Source organism: Narcine bancroftii, chromosome 2 (assembly GCF_036971445.1).
Source record: "Narcine bancroftii isolate sNarBan1 chromosome 2, sNarBan1.hap1, whole genome shotgun sequence".
NCBI lineage: Eukaryota > Metazoa > Chordata > Chondrichthyes > Torpediniformes > Narcinidae > Narcine > Narcine bancroftii.
The window spans coordinates 9,177,972-9,203,248 of NC_091470.1; the positions used below are offsets into that span (position 1 = coordinate 9,177,972).

Consider the following 25,277-nt stretch of genomic DNA (forward strand, 5'->3'; position numbering starts at 1 on the left):
TCTGCGGAAAGGTGAGCACCTCCCCCCCCCCACTCCTCTCTGCGGGAAAGGTGAGCACCTTCCTCCCGCGATCACACGCGAAAGTTCCTTATTTAAAAAGTTTTGCACTTTGCTCATCTCAGGAATGCGATCATGTACAATAACGAACTGATGGCAGACGTGCATTTCATGGTGGGGTCTCCGGATCGGCTCAGAGAGTTCCAGCCCACAAGGTAAGGAAGGGGTGGAAACACGGGCTCCTCAGCAGTGGGCGATTGCAGAAGACGCCGGGTTTTGTGTGTGTGTGTGTGTGTGTGACCGCCTCCTGGAGCCCAGCTCCTGGCAACTTTGTTCCCTTGTCATGGGCGGGGGTTAAATGAGACCGATGTGTTTGTGCCCGTTCAGTCCTGCTCGGGGAAGGGGGCCCTCAATCTGATCTTGTGCTGTTCCCTTCAGTACATTTTGGCAGTCGGCAGTTCCGTTTTCTACGCGATGTTCTATGGAGAACTGGCCGAGAACAAATCCGATATTCACATTCCAGATGTGGAGCCGGCAGCTTTCCTGATTCTCCTCAAGTAAGGAGATTTGTGTACGAGTGGCTCTGGGGGAGGGGGTGGGCGGAATCGTGAATTTCTTTTCAACCACTGATCATCTGGCAGATTAATTTCACTCCAAGTAGTGAATTGAACTTTTGTGGGGGTTCTGAGCGGGTGGGTTCTAATTTTGGTCAGTGAGAGAACTTGAGTAAACACGATGCTGGAGGAACTCAGCAGGTCAAACAGTGTCCTTTATGTAGCCAAGATAAAAGATACAGAACCCACGTTTCGGGCTTGAGCCCTTCAAGGTCTGAGCCAAATGGAGGCAGTGCCCCAAACCAACAGGATGAGGCAGGGACCCTTCTTGGGAGTTGAGTCCCTCAAGTTTTGTGGGCGCCTTCAAGGAGGGAAGAAAAGGGTCCTGACCTGAGACTTGGGTCACCTCTCCCCACAGGTGCTGCCTGACCCACTGAGTAGCTCCAGCTCTTGTATTTTCAATGTCGACCTACAGCTTGGAAATGGGCCCTTTTGGCCCACAAGCCCGAGCCGCCCCATTCCAACCCCCAGTACATTTTGAAGGGTGGGAGAAAACCAGAGTCCCCAGGGAAAACTCATTGCAGACTCGAGGAGAACGTACAAACTCCTTGCAGACCGTGCGGGATTCAAACGCTGGTCCGGATCACTGGTGCTGTGACAACAGGGTGCTATGCCCCAGTGTGATTCTTGCCCCCAAACTGTTTTGTGGTTTATCAATGCAAGACTTGTTGCCCTACCTGTCTGCAGGTATTTGTACAGTGACGAGATTGACTTGGAGGCAGATACGGTTCTGGCTACTCTGTATGCTGCCAAGAAGTACATCGTACCTTACCTGGCCAAAGCCTGCGTCACCTTCCTGGAGACCAGCCTGGAAGCCAAGAATGCCTGCATCCTGCTGTCCCAGAGCAGGCTATTCGAGGAGCCAGAGTTGACCCAGCGTTGCTGGGAGGTGATCGATGCACAGGCGGAGCTGGCCCTGAAGTCAGAGGGCTTCTGCGAGATTGACCTGCAGACCCTGGAGATCATCCTGTCGCGGGAGACGCTGAACACTAAAGAGGTGGTGGTGTTCGAGGCGATCGTGAGCTGGGCAGAAGCGGAGTGCAAGAGGCAGGGCCTGCAGCCCAGTGCCCACAACAAGAGGAGTGTGCTGGGCAAGGCCCTCTACATCGTGCGGATCCCCACCATGTCCCTGGAGGAGTTCGCCAATGGGGCTGCGCAGTGCGACCTACTCACTCTGGAGCAGACACATGACCTATTCCTGTGGTACACAGCGGTAAACAAGCCTCAGCTGGAGTTTTCCACCACCCAGAGGAAAGGGCTGGCCCCCCAGCGCTGCCACCGTTTCCAGTCCTCTGCCTACCGCAGCAACCAGTGGAGGTACAGGGGCCGCTGCGACAGCATCCAGTTCGCAGTGGACAAGCGAGTCTTCGTCGCCGGCCTTGGGCTGTATGGCTCGAGCTGCGGCAAGGCTGAGTACAGTGTCAAAATTGAGCTGAAGCGGCAAGGGGTGGTCCTGGCTCAGAACTTCACTAAGTTTGTCTCGGACGGCTCTAGCATCACCTTCCCGGTCTGGTTCGAGCACCCAGTGCAGGTGGAGCAGGACACCTTTTACACGGTCAGCGCCATCCTGGATGGCAACGAACTGAGCTACTTTGGGCAGGAAGGAATGACAGAGGTGCAGTGTGGCAAAGTGACGTTTCAGTTCCAGTGTTCCTCTGACAGCACCAACGGGACAGGGGTGCAAGGGGGGCAGATCCCCGAGCTCATTATCTATGCCTGACCCGTGGAAACACAAACCAAACTGCATTCGACTGCTGCTTTAACTAAAGAGGAATGTAGCGGGAATCTGACTTACTGCTTCTGATGTATTAAACTGCAGACTGGTTCAACAGTTGACTCAAACTATCTTAAACTGAAGGAATGTTTGGTTGTAAATTAATTTTATTTATTGATCATGGCGAGAGTTCTTATTAAATATTCTGAAGCAGCAATGGGCCCTGTTCAGCCGTGGACTCGTTTTATGCCGGGGGTTTGTACCGGACAATGGTTTAATGACCGATGAATGACATTTCAACACTTCTGTGTGCTTGCAATTGATGAACTTGTACAGTATAAAGATTTTTACATGATTATACGTTAGAGACTGCAGGTTCTTTTTGCTGCTAAATGTCCAAGCAACTGGGTGCTAAATATGGCAAATCAATTATTTCTCATTAACCCACAAGCTTTTCCTGTTCTCTTGTATATTCACATTATTTCTATCATTTATTTTCTAATTGAGGACAGTACGAAACAGGTCTTTTGTCTGTGTCAAACATGATGCCCGATAAATGCCAGAACTTTGCATGCAATCCAGAAGCTCTTAAATCTGACCGTCATACCTACTTCCACTACCAATATGCTTTAAAAAAAATCTTGCCCTGCACGTTTCCTCTAACCTCTACCCCCTTAATCACAGTGTAGGTCATTTTTTTTTACCCATGGAAAAAGGTTTGAACTGTCCACCCTTTCAATGCCTTGCATTGTGGTATAACCATCTATCAGCCTCCAAGGGGAAAATTTAGATCAGGCGCTCCTAGCAGCCAAGGTTCCATGGATGCACTCAATTTTACTTTGCCATCCACCACCAAATTCCTGTCCTATCCCACTGGCTGCAGCTTCTCAGCCAGTTTACTGCACAGTGAAGTTGAGCTCCACCTGTTCACCACTCTAGGTGTGCGGAAAGAGAAGAATGGGTAGCCCTGAGAAAGCCAAATTGCTTCCCAATGCCTTTTCTCCAGCTTCCCCCTACTCGACAGTGGAGAATTATGGATCTATGTGTTTTTTGGTGTGCTCCATCACTATGTCAACCTCTGTGTGTAAGAGTAAAACGGTACAGAAAAAGGACCTTCAGCCCAACTCATCCAATACTCTCACCAAACTGAGTGGCAAATTGGAATGAATCCCACCTGCTTGCACATGGGTCCCAAGTCCCTCTATTTCCTGCCCGTTCTTGTGCCTGTCTAATTGCCTCTGAAATGTTGACATCTTTGCACTCACTACCTCCCCTGGTAGAACATCCCAGGACCCAATCATGATGCACATTCAAAAAAAAGAACCTTTAAACTCTCCCCCTTTCAACTTAATCTCTGCTCTTGAATATTTGACAGTTCCACCTGGGGGTAAAAAAAATTCTGAAGACCTACCCTCTTAAATTTCTCAGAATCTTACATACTTCTACCTGGTCACACGCACTAATGGAAATAATCCAAGATTGTCCAATCTTTCTATTACTAATAAGGTATTGGTGCAGAAGTAGACCATTCGGCACATTGAGTTTTCTCTGTCATTCCATCATGATCTGATCCATTTTTCCACTCCCCAATCTTCTCCTTAAATATACCCAATGATCTGGCTTCTGCAGCCACCCACAGAGGTTCACCAGTCTCTGGCTGAAGAAATTCCTCCGTATCTCTGTTTTAAATGGGACGGCCTTCAATCCTGAAGTTGTGCCCTCTTGTCCTTGACTCCCTGACCATGGGAAACCAACAACTCTGACACATCTACTCTGTCCAGAACATTCAAAACATTCTGAACTTCAAAGAGTACAGTCCAAGAACTGTTATCATTCCAGAATCATTTTCGTAAATCTCCGAAACCTCTCCAATGTCAGCGCATCTTCTTAAAGAGCCAAAAATTGTACGCTATACTCCCTAGAGCGGCTTCACCAGTGCCTCGTAAAGCCTCAACATCACATCCCTGCTTTTGTATCCTATTCCTCTCGATATGAATGCCAACATTTGCCTTCTTCACCATTGACAGCACCCTCTCCATAGCTCCACATCTTTCCTATAGTTTGGTGACCAGACAACTGTATCCAATATTCCAAATGTAACATAGCCAACTGCAACATGGCTTCCTAACTTTTATTCTCAATGCTCCAACTAATGAAGGGAAGCCTGTCTTTACCACCCTTTGCACATGTGTTGCCACTTCAGAGAGTATGGATTTGTATCCCAAGATCACCCTCTAAGTCAATGTTTCAAAACCCTGCCATTTACACTCTACCTTCCTCTTGCATTGGTCCTGCCAAAATGCACCACCTCACTTTTTTTATTTTACATTTTTAGACATTCAGCACGGTAACAGGTTCTTCCGGCCCACGAGCCCATGCCACCCGATTCACCTACAACCCACGTATGTTTTTTTGGAAAGTGGGAGGAATCCAGACCACCCCGGCCGAAACTCACGCACACAAAGAGAGAACGTACAAGCTCCTTACATACAGTACGGGATATAAACCGGGTCACTGGCGCTGTTAAAGCATTGTGCTTACCATGCCACTTGCTAGAGTAAAATCCTTGGACTTCATTATAGGATTGTCTATCGTGGGAAAATGTGAATTTGGTTCCTTTGGAAGGAAGATGATAAAACAAGATAATTGGGCAAATAGAAAAGACTGCAAAAGCAGAGGCACAAAGGAGGTCCTCATTTGTGAAACACAGAAAACTAGCATTGAGGTGGGAAGACCAATAGAATACTGGTTTTTCTATTTCATGGAGGTTTGAGGATAAACATCGAGAAGTCCAACTGTAACTATAAATACGAGGGAGGCCACATCAAGAGTATGTGAATTGCTCTACCTTCCAGAGATGAGGAAAAGTACATATAACACTACAGCACAGTACAGGCCCTTCAGCCCTCCATGTTGTGCCAACCCATATATTCCTTAAAAGTGCTAAAAAAAAACCCTACCCTGTAACTCTCTATTTTTCTTTCATCCATGTGCCTGTCTAAGAGTTTCTTAAATGCCCCTAATGTTCCAGTCTCCACCACCATCTCTGCAAGGCATTCCAGGCATCTACAACTCTGTGTAAAAAAACTTACCCCTGACGTCTCCCCCTAAACTTCCCTCTCACTTTGTTCACATGTCCTCTGGTGTTTGCTTATCCTGCCCTGGGAAACAGGTGCTGGCTGTCCACCCATGGACGCGTCTCAAAACCTTGTAGACCTCTCTTCTTCTACGCTCCAAAGAGAAAAGTCCCAGCTCTGCTAACCTTGCCTCAAGACTTATTTTCCAATCCTGGTCAATCTCCTCTGCATCCTCTCCTCAGCTTCCACATCCTTCCTATAATGAAGTGACCAGAATTGAACACACTTTAAGTCTGGTCCACCAGAGACTTGTAGAGTTGTGACATGACCTCTCGACTCCTGAACTCAATCCCCTATTAATGAAGGCCAGCATCCCATAGCATTTAAGTCTTCTCCATCATCCCCAGTGCATCAAACCTGCCATCCCTGCAGTCAGTTTGGCAAATCTTTTGCTGCATTCACCTGACAGTGAATGCATCCTTTTAATTTAGGAGTCCGAAACATTTGTATTCACAGGGAAATATTGTCCTTGTACCCCATGATCATAGGAAGTAGGAACAGGAGGAGGCCAAAAATGGCCCATCGAGCCTGCTCCACCATTCAATACGATCATGGCTGATCTAATTTATGACCTAACTCCACCTACCTGCCTTCTCCTCACGGGGCACGTTGGAGCGTCTTCCGATGCTACTCCGCGCGTCCCCAGGCCACACGGCAAGCCAATGCTCCATGATCCCTGCCATTTATTCTATGCCTTCCTTCCTCTTGCATTGGCCCTGCCAAAATGCACCACCTCACACTTTATCGAGAGTAAAATCTTCAAACATTGCAGCAGATCTGCCTATCGTGGAGAATATAAATTTGCAAACTTTGGCTGTTTTGTAACTGCAGTAAGGAATCGTTACTCCTGCATTCAAATCCTCTTTTAATAAAAGCCGACATACCATTTTCTTTCCCAACGACTTGCTCTACCTGCATGTAAGGACTCCGTGACATGCACAAGAACACACACAGTCCTTTGATCATCATTTCCCAATTTTATCTAGTAAAAATGGTACTCCATGTGGATGACTTTTAAATGACGAGGTTTTTGAAACCAACAGTTAACAAGAAGCCTTTCTGGTTTTTTTCTCTCTCTGAACTGGTCATCAAGCCTAATTAGGGAAGAGAGACAGTACAGTGTGTGTTTATGCTGCAACATACAAGCACAGAACTCAGAACATATCCAGGGGATGGCTGATCACATCTGCAGACTTAAGGAAATTAAAACCCTGAAAAGAGGAACACAGATAAAGCGATTTGAGAAACGTCAGAAATTTTTCCAATGTCTTCAGCGGTGTTGATGCTGCGCAATTACTCAGCAAAAGGAGGTGTAAGGCGCTCCTTTCAACAGATAGCCTACAGGTCACCTTGGGCAAGGTGTAGCACCTATTTAGCCTCCCAATCAGGGTCACATTTAAGCCATGGATTGCAGATGGTTTTTACAAGCAGATTCTACAAATTGGAATTTATGGTTGTAAAACTAAAAACGCTGGGCAGATAAATCTGGATCAATGGCCAGGGTTACCTGTCCAGTACAGACACTGCAACTGAAGGAGGCAACATCAACTATGGAATCAGCTCAAAGATGGAACCTTCACCGGAGAGCAGGGGAGGCAACAATCACAATTCGGAGGGTCAGAGATCATGACGGATGGAGAGATGATCCCCCACGCTGAACACCTGAATGAATGATGACCTCATGAAGCTGGATACTACATAAATGGGAATGGCAAATACAATGAATTATTTCTACACATTAAATAGCTCAACAGTGAACATCTTTACACAGGACATGACATAAAGTAAATTTGATATATTTTGGAATGTTTTATGAGTGGATCATTCGCATGTTGAAACATTGATAACATACACCAATTACACACTTACCAGACAGTACATTTAAACAGGAAAGTCTGCAAACACAAAAGTGCTTGACAGTAAGGAGCAGTTTCTGCTCAAAAGGGTGGTGTAGCGGATAGTGCAATGGTGTTACAGCACCAACCATCGGGACTGGGGTTCGAATCCCGCGCTGTCTTTAGGAGTTGCCACGTTCTCCCTGTGCCTGTGTAAGTTTTCCTTGGGGACTCCAGTTTCTGCCCACCATTCGAAACGTACAGAGGGGGGGGGGGGAGGGGGAGGTTATCGGTTAATTGGGTGTAATTGGGCAGCATGGCTCATGGGCTGGAAGGGAGTGTTAAAGTGCTGTATGTCCAAATTTAAAAAGTAGTGTGGTGATCAACATTTAGTGGATAAAAAGTCTACCCAACACATATGGCACACACTTGAGTGAACTGGTGTTACATTCACCAAATTGTACACAATTTCCAATCTGGGTCATTATATAACTTCAGCTGAACAGCAAATAAGATGCAAGCTGAGCTGAGACAGGAGAGAAGAAAGGAATCAGCAAAGCCTAGTATTAAGCAGGATCCTCCCCAAAGTATTGACCAAAAACCAGGTTAATGCCACTGGAATCAGAGTCCAATTGAGGGACCAGCAAAATGTGGAGGATGGAGAAGTAAGGAACAAGTGCCTTCAATACCCGAGAATATATACACTTTGATCTGAACTGCAGATGGCACATACAACATTCAATACAGGGCAACAGGAAATTGAGATTCTTCAACACTCCCACCCTCCCACCCATCATCCAGGTGAAAACCACAAACACTCAAAATGTTCCTGGGTCTAATTCTGGTAAGGTAGGTGGGATGACAGAACCACAAGGAAGATATTGGCACTGATGGACAAAGCACGGATGATAAACTACACCAGATAGAGAATGACTGGAGAGAGAAGAAGGAAATGTAAAGATCGAGGGAGATTGATATCCGAAGAGGTACACAGAAAAGAGAATACTGATAGAGCAGGAGACTCGGGGTAAGGACTGGACTGGCAGAACAATCCAGAGAGAGAGAGGGCGAGAGAGAGAGAGAGATTGATAAAAATAACAATGCTGGTCGAACTGCATCTAGCAGTTTGTTTTCTGCCCTAGATTCCAGCATCTGAAAGAAGGCTGTGAGAGTGAGGGAGAGCAAGAGGAAAGTAGGGAGGGAGAGAGGGGAAAGGGAGGGAGTGGGAAAAGAACTAGGGAGAGAGGGAGGGGGATGAGAGGAAGGAGGTGGAGGGGAGGGGTGGGAGGGCAAGAGAGGAGTGGGATGGAAAGTGGGAGTGGATGGGGAGGAATGGGTGAGAGGGAGGAGATAGGTGAGAGGGGGAGGGAGAGATAGCAGGGGAGGGTAGGAGGGAGAGATAGCAAAGAAGAGGAGAGAGAGAAAGGGAAAGTAGAGTGAGGGAAAAAGGAGAGAGAATGGAGCAGGAGAGGGGGTTTTGGAGAGGGGAAAGAGGTATGGGTAAGAGGGGGAGAGGAGAGAGAGGGAGGGGAGAGGATGGAGCAGGAGAGGGGGTTTTGGAGAGGGGAGGAGGGGGGAGAGGAGAGGGAGGGGAGAGAGGAGGGATAGTGGATGGGGTGGTTGAGAGAGGGAGCAGGGAGAGTGAATGGAGAGAGGGAGGGAGGGATAGAAGAGAGGGGAGACAGGGATGGGGGAGAGAGTGTGCAGGAGAGGGGGGTTGGGAAAGGGGAAAAGAGAGGGAGGAGGGGGAGAGAGGGGTAGTGGATGGGGTGGGTGAGAGAGGGGGTGGGAGATGGAGGGGAGGAGGAGACAGAGGTAGGGGGAGAGAGGAATGGAGAGAATAGGAGAGTGATGTAGGGAGAGTGGGAGAGGGAGGGATGGAAGAGAGGAAAGGGAGAGAAAGTGGGAGAGGAAGGAAGGAGGCAGGAGAGAGTGGGTGAGATAGGGGGTAAGGAGAGTGGAAAGAGAGAGGGAGGGGGAGAGGGACCTGTACACATGTTGAGCAGATGAGAAGCAGCATGCAAACGTTGAGGATGAATTAATCTGAAATAATGACTGGATGAGCACATTCCCTGGAACTCTTCAGTGACTTACTGAGAATGCATAGAAATATATGGTTGTGAGATTACCACATTCAAACCCAATGCATTCTGGGACCATCTGACGTGTAGCAAAGTTCCTGGCTTTTTGCCCTACAGTGAGCCAACAAATCTATTTGAAATTTATTTTGGACAGGGAAATGTGCACTGAATTTGATCTGGATCAAATGCTGCATTGGTAAGACTGCAACAAGAGAGAGAGGTATAATCGAGGTGGTACATCAATCCTCTCAGCAGAATTAGTTGTAATCCTACCCCAAAATTTCTGCCACATGGTACTCAGACCTGCTCCAGATTTAACCCCCTCTAAGTTCACTTCCCTAACCACAAGTGCCCAGTTTGAACAGGGAAGTTGCCATAACTTGTGCTCTAATGAGAAGTATGGACCACAAGCAAATGTCAAGACCAATTTTCTCTTCAAGTGAGGTTATTCAGCAACCTAACCCTAACCTACCTTGAATAGCATTGTACAATAAAACCCCTGGTATCTGCACCAATGAGGATTGGTAGACGCCGGAGAAGTGTATTTTCCGGTTGCTTGAGATTTACTCTCACTATGCCTAACTAATACTCCTGAATTAAGAACAAACAGTTTAAAAGACAAAAATTCTATTCTGTACTTACACACTGAACACATTTCACTTGCATGTTTATATAAAACTTAAAGCATTTTACTTTATTTTCGTTCACATTCTTTGAAAACATTTAACCGTCGCTGCATCTGCAGGTACCTCCCCCTCCAAGGAGCAGCCCAAAGACATAGATAATCATAGATAATTAACCCCCTCATCCCCCAGTTTACAGATAAAACCTCTGATCAGGGCGACTCTTACTAAGCAGGGTTAAGTTGCCCCAACTGCGAGCGGCATCAACCAGCTCTTCATCCTGGGTGACGCTATTGCTGTTTCACCCAACTTTATTCAAACAGCAACTACGAGCAAAGCCCGATCAAGGCCCTCCCTCCACTGCTCCCACCTTCACCAAACATTTATGAGTTATTTCAGTGAACAGCCACTTTTAGAATTTTAAACTGAGTTATTTTTTTATCTATTATTTTCTTATATTTTAAATTTATTTTCCTTGATTTTTTTGCCGGTTTGCTTGAATTCCGGAAACCAGGCGTTTTACTGGATTTTCACTCGAAAGAAACCAACGCATTTAAGAATAAAAAAGCAAGAAATGTTGCAAGAATGCAGAGTTCCTTCCCTGAACCGATTTCTCCTCCCACAGAGGCTGACTGATCGAGCTCTTTCAGTGTTTCTCTTTTTAATCAGCGTCATGTTTCTACAGATGTGTTGTGGAAAGTGTACTGACCGGCTGCATCGTGGCTTGGTATGGGGTGGGGGCACCAATAACTCAGAGCAGAAAGCCTGCAAAAGGTAGTGGACACAGCCCAGATTATCACAGACAAAACCTTTCCTTCCGTGGAGAATATCTACGGGGAACGCTGCCATCGGAGAGCAGCAGCGATCATCAAGGATCCACAGCACCCAGCACACACGCTCTGCCATCAGGAAAGAGGTATTGGTGCCACAAGACACACACTACCAGGTTCCGGAACTCCTTCTACCCTCCTCAACAACAAACTCAATCAGAGACTTACTTTGCACCTTATTTATTATTGAATATTTCTCTATTGCACAATCAGTTTGTTTGCATTTCTTTCTTTCGGCCCATGAGTCCGTGCCGCCCAATCTTACCCCATTAACCTACACGCACAGTACAGTTTGATTGAGGAAGGAAACCCAATCCCCCGGGGAAAATCCATGCAGACATGGCGAGAATGTACAAACTCCTTACAGACAGCGCCAGATTCATACCTCGGTCGCTGGTGCTGTAACAGTGTTGCACTAACCGTGCCAGTTCTGGTTAGGTTCTTGCCACAATTCAATTGAAGGAATTCCCTAGGAAGTCATCAGGCAGCATTCCTGTGTTTAATTTAACTCAGCTCCCACTGTCCTCTGTCAGAAAACAACTAACACAGCATAGAGAGTGAGACAAGAGACAAACCCTACACAAATGCCTAGAGGAAGTCATCAATGTTAATCAGCATCTACGGAGGGAAACGGACAGGTCAACACCCTGCAGCTGGGATTTGACCCAAAACACCCACTGTTCAGTTTCCTCCATCACTGCTGCCCGACCTGCCAAGTTCCTCCCATAGTATCTTGGCTCACATCATCAAGAGAATTGGACCTTTCTTATCTGTGTACCTCAGAGGCAATACACAAGTTCATTCCCACCTATGTGTACAAAGTTCAGGCTTACACGTGTTACTTAAAAGCCATCAACAGTGCGCAAATTAACCAGTGTACGAAAGGAATTATTGATTACATACCTATCGCTGGAGCATTTATACAGAGTTCCCTGGCGAGCAGAAGGAAAGTCTTTCCCAACACGTAGACATTCACCTGCAAGAAAAATGCAAGAGCATTCAAAAGTCTTTCAAACCATGTTAACACCTCTATTCTCTTGTAAAGATCCCCTCAATTTCACTGTTGAAGGTCGGCAACAGCAAAAGATAAGCTTGGCCCAACTTTCCATCTGTGTAGATTACTGCTGGTGCTTTAAACTAATTCCATGGAGCCAAAGCACTGATCCCCAACCTGCCCCAATGGGTTTCTCCTCCCTTTGTTTTGTGCTCTGCCTTCCTTCCCTTCTCCACCTATTACCTCTTGCCTTTGGGACTGTGCTCCTTCCCTGCATCTTGCCCCACCCCCTTTTCCATTTTGTTTGGGCTCCTGCCGACATTTTTTCACACCTTGATGAAGGGCTCAAGCCTGAAACGTCGGTTATGCATCTTTATCTTTGGTGTACAGAGTTCACTGTTTGACCTGCCATGTTTCTCCAGCATCGTGTTTTCACCTTATCCTACTTTTCTGGAATTACAGACAGATCTCTCTCCAATAGCTCATGAGAGTGGCCTCACTCCAAGACTGAGCCTTGGTAACTCAGTACCAACATAAATGTGCAACAGAGGGAAGATCCAGGGCCTGGGCTATAGGAGGAGGTTGAGCAGGCTGAGGGGCAATCTCAAGTTCAAGTTATTTATCATCCGATTGTACAAAACAGTATTCTCCGGACTTCGGTGCAACATACTGCATACGTACATACAGACATAACACACATACTGTCAAATTAAAAATAGCTCAGTACTCACATGCAAATATTAAAATCAATAAATATTATTGTTCAATAAATAGTAGAACTTCGGGGGGTTTGTATGAGCAAGTTCAGCGTTCTCACTGCCCATGGAATCTGTTCCTCAGCCTGGGGGTGCTGGCTCTGATCCTCCTGGATCTCTTCCCCGACGGGAGAAGCTGGAAGATGCTGTGTGGGAGGGTGGAAAGGGTCCTCACCGATTTTGCCATCTTATAGAGTGTTCAAAATCAGTGGAGGAACAAATGAGGTGAACGCAGAGTCTTTTGCCCAGAGCAGGGGAATCAGTAACAGTGGACATCGGTTTAAGGTGAGGGGGGTGGGGGGGGGGGGGGGGAGGAGGAGAGAGACTTAACAGGAATCTGAGGAGTAACGTTTTTACACAGAGAGTGAGGGGGTGCAGTGTATAAAAACAGGCTGCTGGAGGAGGTGGTGAAGGCAGGTACCACAGCAATGTTTAAGAAAAACTTCGACCATCACCACTGGTGGGCTAGCAGGCCCAATTGTTCATTGCCTGGCTGGGGTGGCCATTTGCTTCACTGGCCAGAGATTGACTGGTGTCTGGAGGACTGGACCGAGGTAATGGAACATCCTAATGGCTTCAGAGAAAATGGGAAACGCGGCAGTAAATCAAAGTACCTGGCTCGGTGGAGTCAAAGTTGGAAGTGTTTTATCAAGTCAATTTGAAAATAATTGAGAGACATCTGTCACCCTGAAGCTTAAAATTCATTGCACTGACTTTCTCAACCTCCACTCTGACGGAAACCCTGAGACTTGTCCCATGTTGAGATTTATTAATTACGAAAAAGGAGCTGAAGTGTAAGCCCTTTCCAATTCATCATCCCACCACCCCTCCCCACAAAGAATCCATGCAGATTGCTTGAAATACTCTGATTTGGTTCTGAAGTCTGTTACCATGGAAACACCCATGGCAACTTTGGCACGAAGCTATTAAAATACAATAAACCCATTAAGTGGAGCAGAAAATAAAACAATGGTTTGCAATGGCAGCATTTCAACACCATTCAGTCTCTTCATCAGAAGTATGGTGCCCAGTACCTTGGTCATTTGAGTTCTTCCAAGAACAAAAGGGGAAACATTTTTTTAAAAAGTGGTGGCACAGCCGGAGGTGCTGTAATGGCAGCGGTGGCCACTACTGTGAACCTGGGAGAGCAGAAACACGACGCTGCTCTCAAGGATTTAACGCACATGGCTATGTACAGTCTGTGAAAAGACCCGACAGCTTCTAAACTAAAATTCTGCAACCACGGAGGTTAGTGCCCAAGATGGCAGCACCTATGCTCGGCTGTGGACTGGCGTATGGCACCAGTAACGGGGAGAAACCCTCTGTGATGACCCTACAGGATGGTGACCACGGTGGTGGACCAGCAAGGGGCTCAGCGACTGAAGGACCCATACAGGGTGCAGGCTGCTTACAGTTGGGGGACCCGCGCGGGCTGCTGGAGACTAGCTCTTGGGAACCATGAGGGTTCATGGAATCCTAGAAGGTGCTGAGGACAAGAAGGGCTCCTAAAGGCCTCGGGCAATGAAGGCTTACTGAGGTTAGGACCTGGAGCTCGGGCGGCTGATGGATCGAACATGAGTCTGTGTGGCTGCAGAGGCTGCGGGAGGGCTGGAGGCGAATCCACAGACACTCAGCGTCTCTGAGGGGACTCTATTCTGTTTCTCTTTCTCTCGTACTGTAACAGCCTCCAGGTGACGTTAATGGCGACTTTGTCTTTCTTTTAGCAGGCAGAAGGCAATTTTGTGTGACATTACATATTTTGAATCATTACAGGACAATAAAGGAACCTTGAATCTTAACGTTTTGTATTTCATTGGTAAATCATATTTAGTCACTGATAACAGAGCGAATAGCCCTTTTATGGTGAAACCCCACATTGTAGCTGGCTCATGTTGGAAATAAAAAGGCGAATTGACCTTTTATGGTGACGACTTTTAAGGCAGATCCCGCGGTGTCTTCATGCAGTGCTGAGTCGGGAGCCGGCTTCCTGAGCTGACAGAGGTGGGGCGAGTGGTACAGTAGCGCCGCCCACCACCCTGACCTCACCAAGAAGGGAAAGCAACCTATACTGGAAAATGGTGGCCGAAGAGCAGGTAAGAGCGCTAGTGGAGATCTGTGCAAGTGGCCTAAGGCAGATCTCCTCCGCAACATAATCGCCTCCATGAATCATGTGGGTTTTTTAAAAATTCGTGCTCCTGGGTCACGGGCCGACACCGTCATCGCGATATCATGAGCCCTTTCCTTTGGAGCCGCATTCAGCGGCATTCCTATTACAGAGGAGGGGGAGTCTGCTCCCCCGAGGCAGATGGAAGACGGAGCGAGTTTGACCAGTCCATCCACCTTCGGACCTTTAATGGAGGTAAGTGAAGCAACTTAAAGACAGAGAATATCTGGCTTCACAATTGCTTTTTTCCCCCCACTATAAAAGGGTCTCACTGCTGTTCTGTTGATGAAAGAACCCAGAGAGAGCCTTGAGATTTAGCACTGATTGACAAACAGCAATATATTTCCAAGTCAGGATGAGATGCAAAATGGAGAGAAATCTCCAACATGTAGCTCCTGCTCTTGTCCTTAAAGTGAGACCAGTTGAGGCATTGACATGTGGTTTAATGTACGGTATTGCATCAATAGCATCTCTCCAGCTACAGTGCCGCAGCAGTGGAGCGGGGTGAGGGGGTGGGGTGGGGGACAAGCTTAGGGTGGTGATCAATAGGCTGCTCTCCAGCCACAGTGCCCCAGCAGTTGGGGGGGGCGGGGAGGAGAAGAGGATGGCAGGCAGGACAGGGTGGTAGATAGACTGCTCCCCAGCTGTATTGTGTTAGCAATGGAGGGGAGGATAGGTCAGGGATACACTGCTATGTCCAGTCACATTGCTTCAACAGTGGAGGGGACGAAAGACAAAATGGTGGTCGACAGGCTACTCTCTCCAGCCACAGTCCCACCATTCAACACTATCACGGCTCTTTTGTCCCACGTTTCAACTACCCAGAGACCACCCATAAATTGAAGGAACAAAACCTGATTTTCTGACTGGGCACTCTCCAATCAGGTCAACATGATATCTACATGATACGGCATCTTAAAAAGCAACCTCTTATCCTCAAGTACCCCCACCACCCAGGCCATGCCTTCTTCACTCTGCTACTATCGGGGAAAAGATACAGGAGCCTGAAGACGAGCACCCAGCGGCACAAGGACAGCTTCTTCCCCGCTGCCATCTGATTCCTGAATGATCAATGAACCACAGACACGGCCTGACTTTTTGTGCATTATTATTTTTATTTTCTATAGTCATGTTGTCAGATGGTTATAATATGAATGTTTGCCACAAAACATCAAATTTTCTGACTCGATCATGAGAATAAATTCTGATTCTTTATCGTTGCTGTATAAAGGAGACTGTTTGACCTGCTGAGTTTCTCCAGCCTCGTGTTTTTACTTCAACCACAGAGCCAGTTCCTATCGCTGACCCTCACACCCCATTACATTTCTCCAATGATCACTGGCAGGTTTCTTCCATTGATACTTCGCATCACATTGGTTATGTTACAGGATATGTTAGAATAGCTATGGGTAAAATATGTCTTTTAAAAACGATAGATTCTGGGGGTTTCGTTTAGGTTATATTTCACAGAGTAAAACATCACAAAAGACATCTCATTTAAACTGCAAGAACTTTCCAGCTTGTAAGCTGCAGCACCCAGGTACCCTCCTGGGATTCAGGTGCGATTAGTGGGGTAAAGAAGCCTCCAGCACCTTTTAAGCTAAGGGGGAAATCAACCCAGTAAATCACCAACCCAGCGATTTAAGGGGGAATCCCGCCCCCCCCGCGATGACGCGGTAAGTGACGCGTCACGCAAACTAGTCTCCCCATAACCCCCACTAGCTGTCAGTCTCCCTCCCACCATGAATCGCGCTCCCCTCCACCCTGCGGCAGCCGACCCCACTGCCCCAACCGGCAAGCCCTCTCTCCCTTGCTGCCAGAGATTCCCTGTGGCGCCAGCGCGCAAGTGCTGACATCACAGGAGTAACTGGGTTGGCCATTTTCGCTTTCAAGCCACGGGAGGACGTGACCTAGGAAAGTTTTAATGGGCTCCCTGACGACCTCTGAGGTAGGGCAGGGACCCGGTTGATTTCCGACGTGCCTAACCGAGTCAGACCCTTTCAAACTGCCCTGTGAATGGGGCAAAATGCCTGGTTAACCCCATTTTACAGGGCAGATTAAAAACACCTATCGTGTCAACAGTGACTCTGCAGAGACAAACTGCTTTGGAAAGAACTTCACAAGGAGATGCAAATGGATTAATGGCCAGGCAGAGGCTGGTAAGATCTTTTGAAAATTGGGTTTGGAGCCTTGAGAGGGGTCATTTCGTTTTTACAGAGAGAGGGAAAAAACAAACAAGTGATTCTCTTTTAGAGAGAGAGAGAGAGAGCGAGAGAGAGCTGAATTCTACAGTGGCTTTTGAGACTCCCACATGGCAAGCTGGCAGCTTGTTGAAAACCCCATTTTGAAGATGGGTTGTGAGTTCTGAGTTCAGCCTGTTGAAAACCCTTGTGGTCCTTACAAGAGGAAATGGCTGGCTAGAATTTCTCCTGAAATAAGGGAAACAAGAGGAACTCTGTGGTGACCTCGACAAAGAGGTTATCATTTGGAAAACCCTTGATGGGGGAAGTTTCTTCGGCAAGACACTGAAGTGGCTGATCAGAGGGAATCAGTTTGTGTGTGTCCAATGAGAAACAAATATCTCTCTGAAACCAAAAAGAAACTTCCTGAGTGGTAACCATTTAACTTTAAGCATCAGCGCCTGGTGAAGATACATAAATGTTAAATTCTATGCACGGTATAAGAATTGCCTGATACCGGTGAACTTGGAGAAGTGAAAAGTGAATGATTGGACAGTGAAACAGAGAACTTTCCTAAACATATACACATTACATACACATGCACTTAGAACTAGAAGGGGGTTGTTAATAGTAATAAGTTAAAGTTTGATCCTGTTATTATGTTTAAAGAAAATTAAAAGCAACTTTTGTTTAAGTAACCATTGTCTTGGTGAATTTCTATTGCTACTGGGTTTTGGGGGTCCTCTGGGCTCGTAACAGTAAGTAATTGGCAAGACTGGATTTTTTCTGCATTGTGTAGATAGAATGTCCGTTGGGTGAATTCTCACCACAATTGTCAGTAATGTAGCTGTGAGCAATCAGCTTGGCTACAGGCATGGCTAGTCTCGAAGCACAAGTTTTCAAGCACTGCAGCCAGAATGTTGTCAGAGCCCTTGCCATCTCCAATGCACTCAGCTGTTTTCTGATATTACGTGGAGTGGATCCAGTTGGACTGGACACGATAATAGAAGGGAGATGATCAAGGCGGTCCATCCACTCAGCAATTCTTTCTGACCATAACCAAAGGGTGGTAAACCTATGGAATTTGTTGCCGCAGGCAGTTGTGGAGGCCAGGTCATTGGGTGTATACAAGGCAGAGTTTTACATGTTCTTAATTAGCCAGGGCTTCAAAGGTTATGAAGCAGACAAGTGTGAGGTGTTGCATTTTGGAAGGACAAACTAAGAAAGGACATACACGGTAAATGATCAGGCACTGAGGAGTGCGGTAGAACAGAGGGATCTGGGAATAATGATACACAATTCCCTGAAAGTGGCGTCACAGGTACATCAGGTTGTTAAGAGAGCTTTTGGCATATTGGCCTTCATAAATCAAAGTATTAAGCATAGGAGTTGGGATATTATGGTAAAGTTGTATAAGGCTTTGGTGAGGCCAAATATTGTGTGCAGCTTTGGTCACCTAACTACAGCAAAGTTATCAATCAGATAGAAAGAGTGCAGAGAAAATTTACTAGGATGTTGCCCAGACTTCAGGAATTGAATTACAGGGAAAGGTTAAACAGGTTAGGGCTTTATTCCCTGCAGCGTAGAAGAATGAGGGGAGATTGATAGATATTATGAAGGGGAAAGATAGAGTAAATGTAGATAGGGTTTTTCCACTGAGGGTGGGTGAGATATCAACCAGAGGACAGGGGATAAGGTGAAAGGCTTAGGGGGAACAGAGGGGGAACTGCTTCACACACAGAATGGTGGGAGGATGGAACGAGCTGCCAGGTGAAGTGGTGAATGCGAGCTCGATTTTAACATTTAAGAAGAATTTGCACATGGATGGGAGGGGTATGGATGGATATGGACTAGGTGCAGGACAGTGGGGCTAGGCAGAAAAATGTTTTGGCAAAGGTTAGAATTGCCAAAGGGCCTTGTTTCTGTGCTGTAATGTTCGATGGTTATGGGAAGAAGGCCAGGCAGAGGGGGTGAGAGGGGAAATGGATCAACTCATGATTAAATGATGGAACAGAATAATGAGCTGAATGGCCTATTTTATGGTCACACTTCAGCCTTGTCCCTTAGCACCCTCGTGCTAGACCACAACATCATTGGTGATGGGATCTCTTCCTCTTTTTATTCAGCTGTTCTGGACATGGCCAGAACTCCTGACTTTGATTTTACCATTTGCTGCCAGATCCCCCAACTCTATTTAACAGAGCGCCGGCGCAATGTTTGGCGATCTTCACCCTGCTTCCAACATTTTTAAAATCACCTGGTGCTGCTTCAAGCAAGTTATTCCATACTCATTTATAAACATTAGATGAAGAAGCATCAGCCAAAAGGAAGAGCAGGTTCTTCAAAAAGATGTCATAACAATTTAATCCCAGCATGTGCGTGCTGATGTATTGTGGGACGTCAAATAGAAATGGGAAATGCACATAGAGATAAGGAATGCCGGAGAACAGTGGGACCAAGATCTCTCCAAACCTACTTGGGGTGAAAGTCAATGGGCAGCATGCATGCGCTCATGGGCTGAAGGGCTGTTATCATGCTGTATGTGAGTGGGAAGAAAAAGGTTAAAAACCACTGTTCTAGACCCAATTCTTACTGAAATATGTTGCTTGAGAAAAATTGCCATTGGCCCATTTCCTTTGGAGTTCTGAAACCGTGCACATAACGAGTCCATTAGGTATAATTAAAACAGGGGTTTTCAGACATTTTCTTCCCACCCACATCCCACCTTAAGCAATTCCTTAGTAATCACCGAGCACCGATGGCATATGGAATACTTAAAGTGGGACGTGAGTGGAAAGAAAAAGGTTGAGAACCACTGAGTTAGAGTGAATAGGATAGGGTTGTTTTTTTTGTGAACAGGTGAGATTTCCTGAAAGTACATAAAATAATGAAAGCCCAAGAATAAGGCGAATGGGAACGTGCTAATTTTCCCCAGATGCACAGTCATCCATGAACCAGAATAAAAAGTTGAAGGAAAGAATAATGAGGGAGTGAAAAGGTGGAGGAGGGAGGAATAATCACATTTAAGAAGTGAATGTTCAATCTCACTGAAACACCAAAGTCTGCAGACACTGTGATTGAAGTAAAAACACACCAAAATGCTGGAGCGACTCAGCCGGTCCCTAAATAGCAAAGCTATATTGCCGACAAATTTGCGCCTGAGCCCTTCTTCAAGGAATAAGCAGAATAATCAAATCTCCCAGAAAGGAGACATTTTCAGTCTCCCACAACAGGCTCATGGACTAAACTGGAAGTCAACATGACTCTATTTTGGTCAGCATAACACACGAGACAAAGTTTACATTCATCTGTCCCCCGATTGTACCAGTACAACCTGTCGAAACAGTGTTCTATGCTCCACAGAGCAGAACAGTGCAAACACACATCTGGACACAATGCACGTACAGACAAACGATACATCTACTCAGGGCATATGTAATAATAAATATTGTTAATAAATAGTGGAGTCATGGAGAGTTAGAGCAGTCATTCAGCATTCTCGCTGCCTGTGGGAAGCAGCTGTTCCTCAGCCTGGTATATCTGGCTCTGATACTCCTGGATCTTCTCTGGAAATAGCTGAAAGGTGCTTTGCGTGAGATGATAGGGGTCCTCAATGATTTTGCAAGCCTCATGAATCTCGGTAAATCCCATTGATGGGGGTGAGGGAGACCTCAGTGATCCTCTCTGCCACTGTTATGGTCCTGTGGATTAACCTCCGATCCAATGCTCTATGGTAAATGCACTGCACTGTGATGCTGCCAGCCAGGACGCTTTCAGTAAAGGTTCTGATAAAAGTTGACATAATGGTGGCCGGTAGCCTTGCCTGCCTTAGTCTTCTTAGGAAGTACAGGTGCTGTTGCAAGTTCCTGACAAGTGAGATGTTCTGTGTCCACGATAGGTCATTTTGTAAGTGGACTCTAAGGAACCTAGTGCTCTCCCCATTACCAAGCTATTTATGTGTAGTGGAGGGTGGTGGTTTGTGGTCCCCTTGAAGTCCGCGATCATCTCCTTCGTCTGGTCCACGTTGAGACTCAGGATGTTCCTCTCGCACCATTTCACGGGACTTTCCACCTCTTCTCTGTAGGGCGACTCATCGTTGTTGCTGATGAGGCCGACGATTGTTGTGTCGTCTGTGTTACATGAACAGGAATAGCCTGAGGTGCACCAATGCCTGACATGAGAGTGCTGTCAACTTAGATAGACTGTGGTCTTTCCTTTCGGAAGTGCAGAATCCAGTTACAGAGAGGGGTGTTGCGTCCCAGCAAGGACGGCTTCTCCACCAGCCTCTGAGGTATGGGTACATTGAATGCCAAGTTGAAGTCAATGTACCAGGGACATGGATAGGAGGGTTATGGACTGGGTGCAGGTCAGTGGGATGAAGGGCCAAAAAGTCTGTTTCTGTTCGGTAATGTTCTAACAGCTGCCTGCGGATGAGATGTTGTTCTCCAAGTGGGTCAGATTTTCTTTTGTGCCATGAATTTCTACAAGTCCTCAAAAGAGTTGTCAAGTCGACCGCAGGGTGCAGAATATTTTAATGCACAGAATATCATCTTTGTTTAAGACAGCGTTAATGGGTGCCAAACATAAAGTACAAAAAAGGAAAAACAATCTTGTTAATGTGGGGATGGTACGCGAGCCGCACACTCACAAGGAGCAGCTGGAGAGTTAGAAATAAACTGGGTACCAGCTGCATTCGGGCAGAATTCACCAATGCCACACGGTCAAGTTCAAGTGCAAACAAATAGCAATCTAATTTAGTTTTCAACAGCTGTGGCTGCAATGAGCCCATCAGCAGAAATGTTATTGAAAGGGCAAGTCCTCACCGGAAATGGGAGTGCCTGACTTGATGGTAGGACAGGATGGAGGCCTAGCAACCAGCTGAAATATTCACTCCCTCACCCCCACCTTGATGCAATGGCCAAGAATGAAGAACCAGAATCGGGTTTACTGTCATGAAAGCATGTCACAACATTTGTTGTTATGCGGCAGAAGTATTGTGTTTCACAGATGCAAATAAAAAGCTATAAATTAAATTTCCATAAATCCACTATTTATAAATAAATCATTTGGTGCAAAAGATCAGGAGAAAGTATGGTCATAAAACTAAATAAATTATCGCAAAATTAAGAGAAAAAAGTGAGGCCGTGACTGTGGTTCATTGTTCATTCAGAAATCTGATGGCGGAAGGGAAAAAGCTGTTTTTATATTGCTGGGTGCTTGTCTTCAGGCTCCTGTACTTCCTTGCTGATGGTAACAGTGAGAAGAGGGCGCAACCTGGGTGGTAAGGGTCCTTGAGGATAGAAGCTGCTATCTCAAGACACCACCTCTTGTAGATGTCCTGGATGGAGGGAAGACTGATGCCCATGATGGCACTGGCTGAGTTCACAACTCTTTGCAGCCTTTTCCTGTCCCGTGCATTGGCACCTCCGTACCAGACAGTGATGCAATCGGTTAGAACGCTCTCCACGGTACACCTGCAGAAATTTGTGAGAGTCTTTGGTAACGTTCTAGATCTTCTTAAACTCCTAACTAAATTCAGCCACTGGCAAGCCATTGGATCGATATGATGGCCCCTGGATAGATTTTCAGAGATGATGGCTCTCAGGAATCTGAAGTTCTTTACCCCCTCGACGGAGACTGGTTTGTGTTCTTCTGAGATCCCTTCCAAAAAGTCCACAATCAGTTCCCTAGTTTTGCTAAAGTGCAAGGTTGTTGTTGTGACACCACTCAACGAGCTGATCTATCTCCCTCCTGTACGCTTCCTCATTGCTGTCTGTGATTCTACCGATGACCGTGGCATTTGAATTGTGCCAATCCATACGGTCGTGGTTGCAGACAGTAAGCAGTAAGCTTAGCACACGTTCTGTGTTGTTAGTCATTGAGGAGGAGACATTGTTTCCGATTCATGCTGACCTTGGTCTTCTGATGAGGCAGTCAAAGGATCCAGTTTCAGAGGGAGGTGCAGAGGCCCAGGTTTTGAAATTTTCTGACCAGTGCTTGAGGGTGTGACAATTTTGAAAGCCCAGCCATAATCAATGAAAAGCAGCCTGATGTACATATTGCCGCAGTCCAGGTGATCCAGGGCTAACCAGGACCAATATGTAAGGAAGTAAAACATGAAAGTCTGCAGACATTGTGGTTAAAGTAAAAACATATTGCTGGAGAAACTCAGCAGGTCAAACAGTGACCTTTATTTTTCTTCTTTGGCTTAGCTTCGCGGACGAAGATTTATGGAGGGGGTAAAAAGTCCACGTCAGCTGCAGGCTCGTTTGTGGCTGACAAGTCCGATGCGGGACAGGCAGACACGATTGCAGCGGTTGCAAGGGAAAATTGGTTGGTTGGGGTTGGGTGTTGGGTTTTTCCTCCTTTGCCTTTTGTCAGTGAGGTGGGCTCTGCGGTCTTCTTCAAAGGAGGTTGCTGCCCGCCAAACTGTGAGGCGCCAAGATGCACGGTTTGAGGCGTTATCAGCCCACTGGCAGTGGTCAATGTGGCAGGCACCAAGAGATTTCTTTAGGCAGTCCTTGTACCTTTTCTTTGGTGCACCTCTGTCACGGTGGCCGTGACAGTGACCTTTATATAGAAAAGATAAAGATACAGAACCGACGTTTTGGGCTTGAGCCCCTCATCAAGGTGTGGAAAAATGTTGGCAGGCGCCTGAATAAAAGGGAGGAGGTGATAGTTGGGGAAGGGAGGAAGGGGGCAGCAGCAAGCAGGAGGGGGCAGGAGGGACAGCTGGGTGAATGGAGAGGGAAGGGGGTGGAGAGCTGACAGGGGGAAGGGAAGGAAACCAGGTTAGCAGAAACCAGAGAAGTCGATGTTGATGTCATCTGGCTGGAGAGGGCCCAGACAGAAAATCAGGTGTTGCTCCTCCAATTACGGGTGGTCTTGGTGGGATAGTACATGAGGCCATGGACAGACATGTGGGTATGGGAGTGTGACGCAGAATGAAATGGACGGCCACTGGGAGGTCTCTGTCAGTGGTACGAACAGAGTGAAGGCGCTCAGTGAAGCGATCTCCAAGTCTGCACCCAGTTTCTCCGACATAGAGAAGGCCATAAAGGGAGCACCGGATGCAGTAAATCAATCCTGCAGATACACGTGAAGTGTTGGTTCACTTGAAAGGCCAGTTTGGGGCCCGGTACATAAGGACTTTGACTTCCTCATTAGCCTGTGGAAATCCATCATGTCCACTTCAACTCTTAAGAACATCTACAGGTGCACCAGTGAAAGCATCCTGTCAGGGTGCATCACCTCGTGGGATGGGAACTGCTCTGCCCAAGACCACATAAGGTTGTGAACTTGGCTCAGGCCATCATACATAATAACCCCTCCCCTCTGACTAGAACTCCCACTACCTTAAAAAGCAGCAAACATATTAAAAGGCTTATCTCACCACAGCCACACTCTCGTCACCCCCTCCCTTCAGGAAGGAGATTCAAAACTGTGAGGTCACACACCACCAGATTCAAGGACAATTTCTTTCCCACTATTAGTTCCAGAATGAATGCCAAAATATTAAAACTATGTTGCCTTTACTCCATACCAACCGTTCTCTCTCTGCACTCAGCACTTTTGCATATGAGATGGTTCGCAAAACATCTCTGACACTTCATCTCTGTTGCGTGACAAACTTGGAGTTAAACAGGAAAGTCTAGGAGAACAAACTGGGAGATAATTTCGTTGAGCACCTTCTCTCTGTTTGCTTCAACAGCAAGCACGTCCCAGTGGCCATTCATTATAAGTTCATACACCACTGCTACCGCACCATGTCTGTCCACAGCCTCAAGTTCTCCCAAAATGAAGATACGTGCAAATTGGAGGGACAACACTTTGCATTCTGTATCGGCAGTGTGCTACCAGATGGCATGAATATCAGCTTCTCCAATTTCCAGTAATTTCCTTAGCTGGTCTCTCTCTCTCCCCCTCTGCCTCCCTTCCTCCAGCTCTCCACCACCTTTCCATTCTCCACCTCTCCACCCTTTCCCTTCCTCCAGCTCCACCACCTTCCCATTCTCCAGCTCCAAACCCATCCCTTCATCCAGCTCTCCACCCCTTTCCCTTCCTCCAGCTCTCCATTGCCTTCCCTTCCTCCATCTCTCCACCCCCTTCCCTTCCTCCAGCACTCCACCCCTTCCCATTCTCCAGCTCTCCATCCCTTCCCATTCTCCAGCTCCCCACCCCCTTCCTCCATCTCTCCACCCTTCCCATTCTCCATCTCTCCACCCTTCCCATTCTCCATCTCTCCACCCCTTCCCTTCTCCAACTCTCTACCCCTTCCCTTCTCCAGCTCTCCACCCCCATCCTTCTCTAGCTCTCCACCCCCTTCCCTTCTCCAGCTCTCCACCCCCTTCCC

General features: G+C 46.9%; 2 protein-coding genes across 5 annotated transcripts in view; one reads left to right on the forward strand and one right to left on the reverse strand.

The window, feature by feature from the left end:
• Positions 1-25,277, reverse strand: part of brf1b (BRF1 general transcription factor IIIB subunit b) — a 430,911-nt gene that overhangs the window by 225,027 nt on the left and 180,607 nt on the right. For all 4 annotated transcript variants that reach the window (XM_069915762.1, XM_069915761.1, XM_069915763.1 and 1 more), the window contains exon 5: positions 11,735-11,807. In XM_069915762.1, the coding sequence (XP_069771863.1) occupies positions 11,735-11,807 (73 nt within the window). The remainder of the gene's footprint in view (positions 1-11,734; positions 11,808-25,277) is intronic.
• btbd6b (BTB (POZ) domain containing 6b) lies at positions 37-2,685 on the forward strand. The gene is given in 5 exon segments (XM_069915765.1): positions 37-50; positions 123-175; positions 178-212; positions 436-554; positions 1,299-2,685. Coding segments are annotated over 4 exon segments (1,230 nt in total). The 5' UTR covers positions 37-50; positions 123-132; the 3' UTR covers positions 2,332-2,685.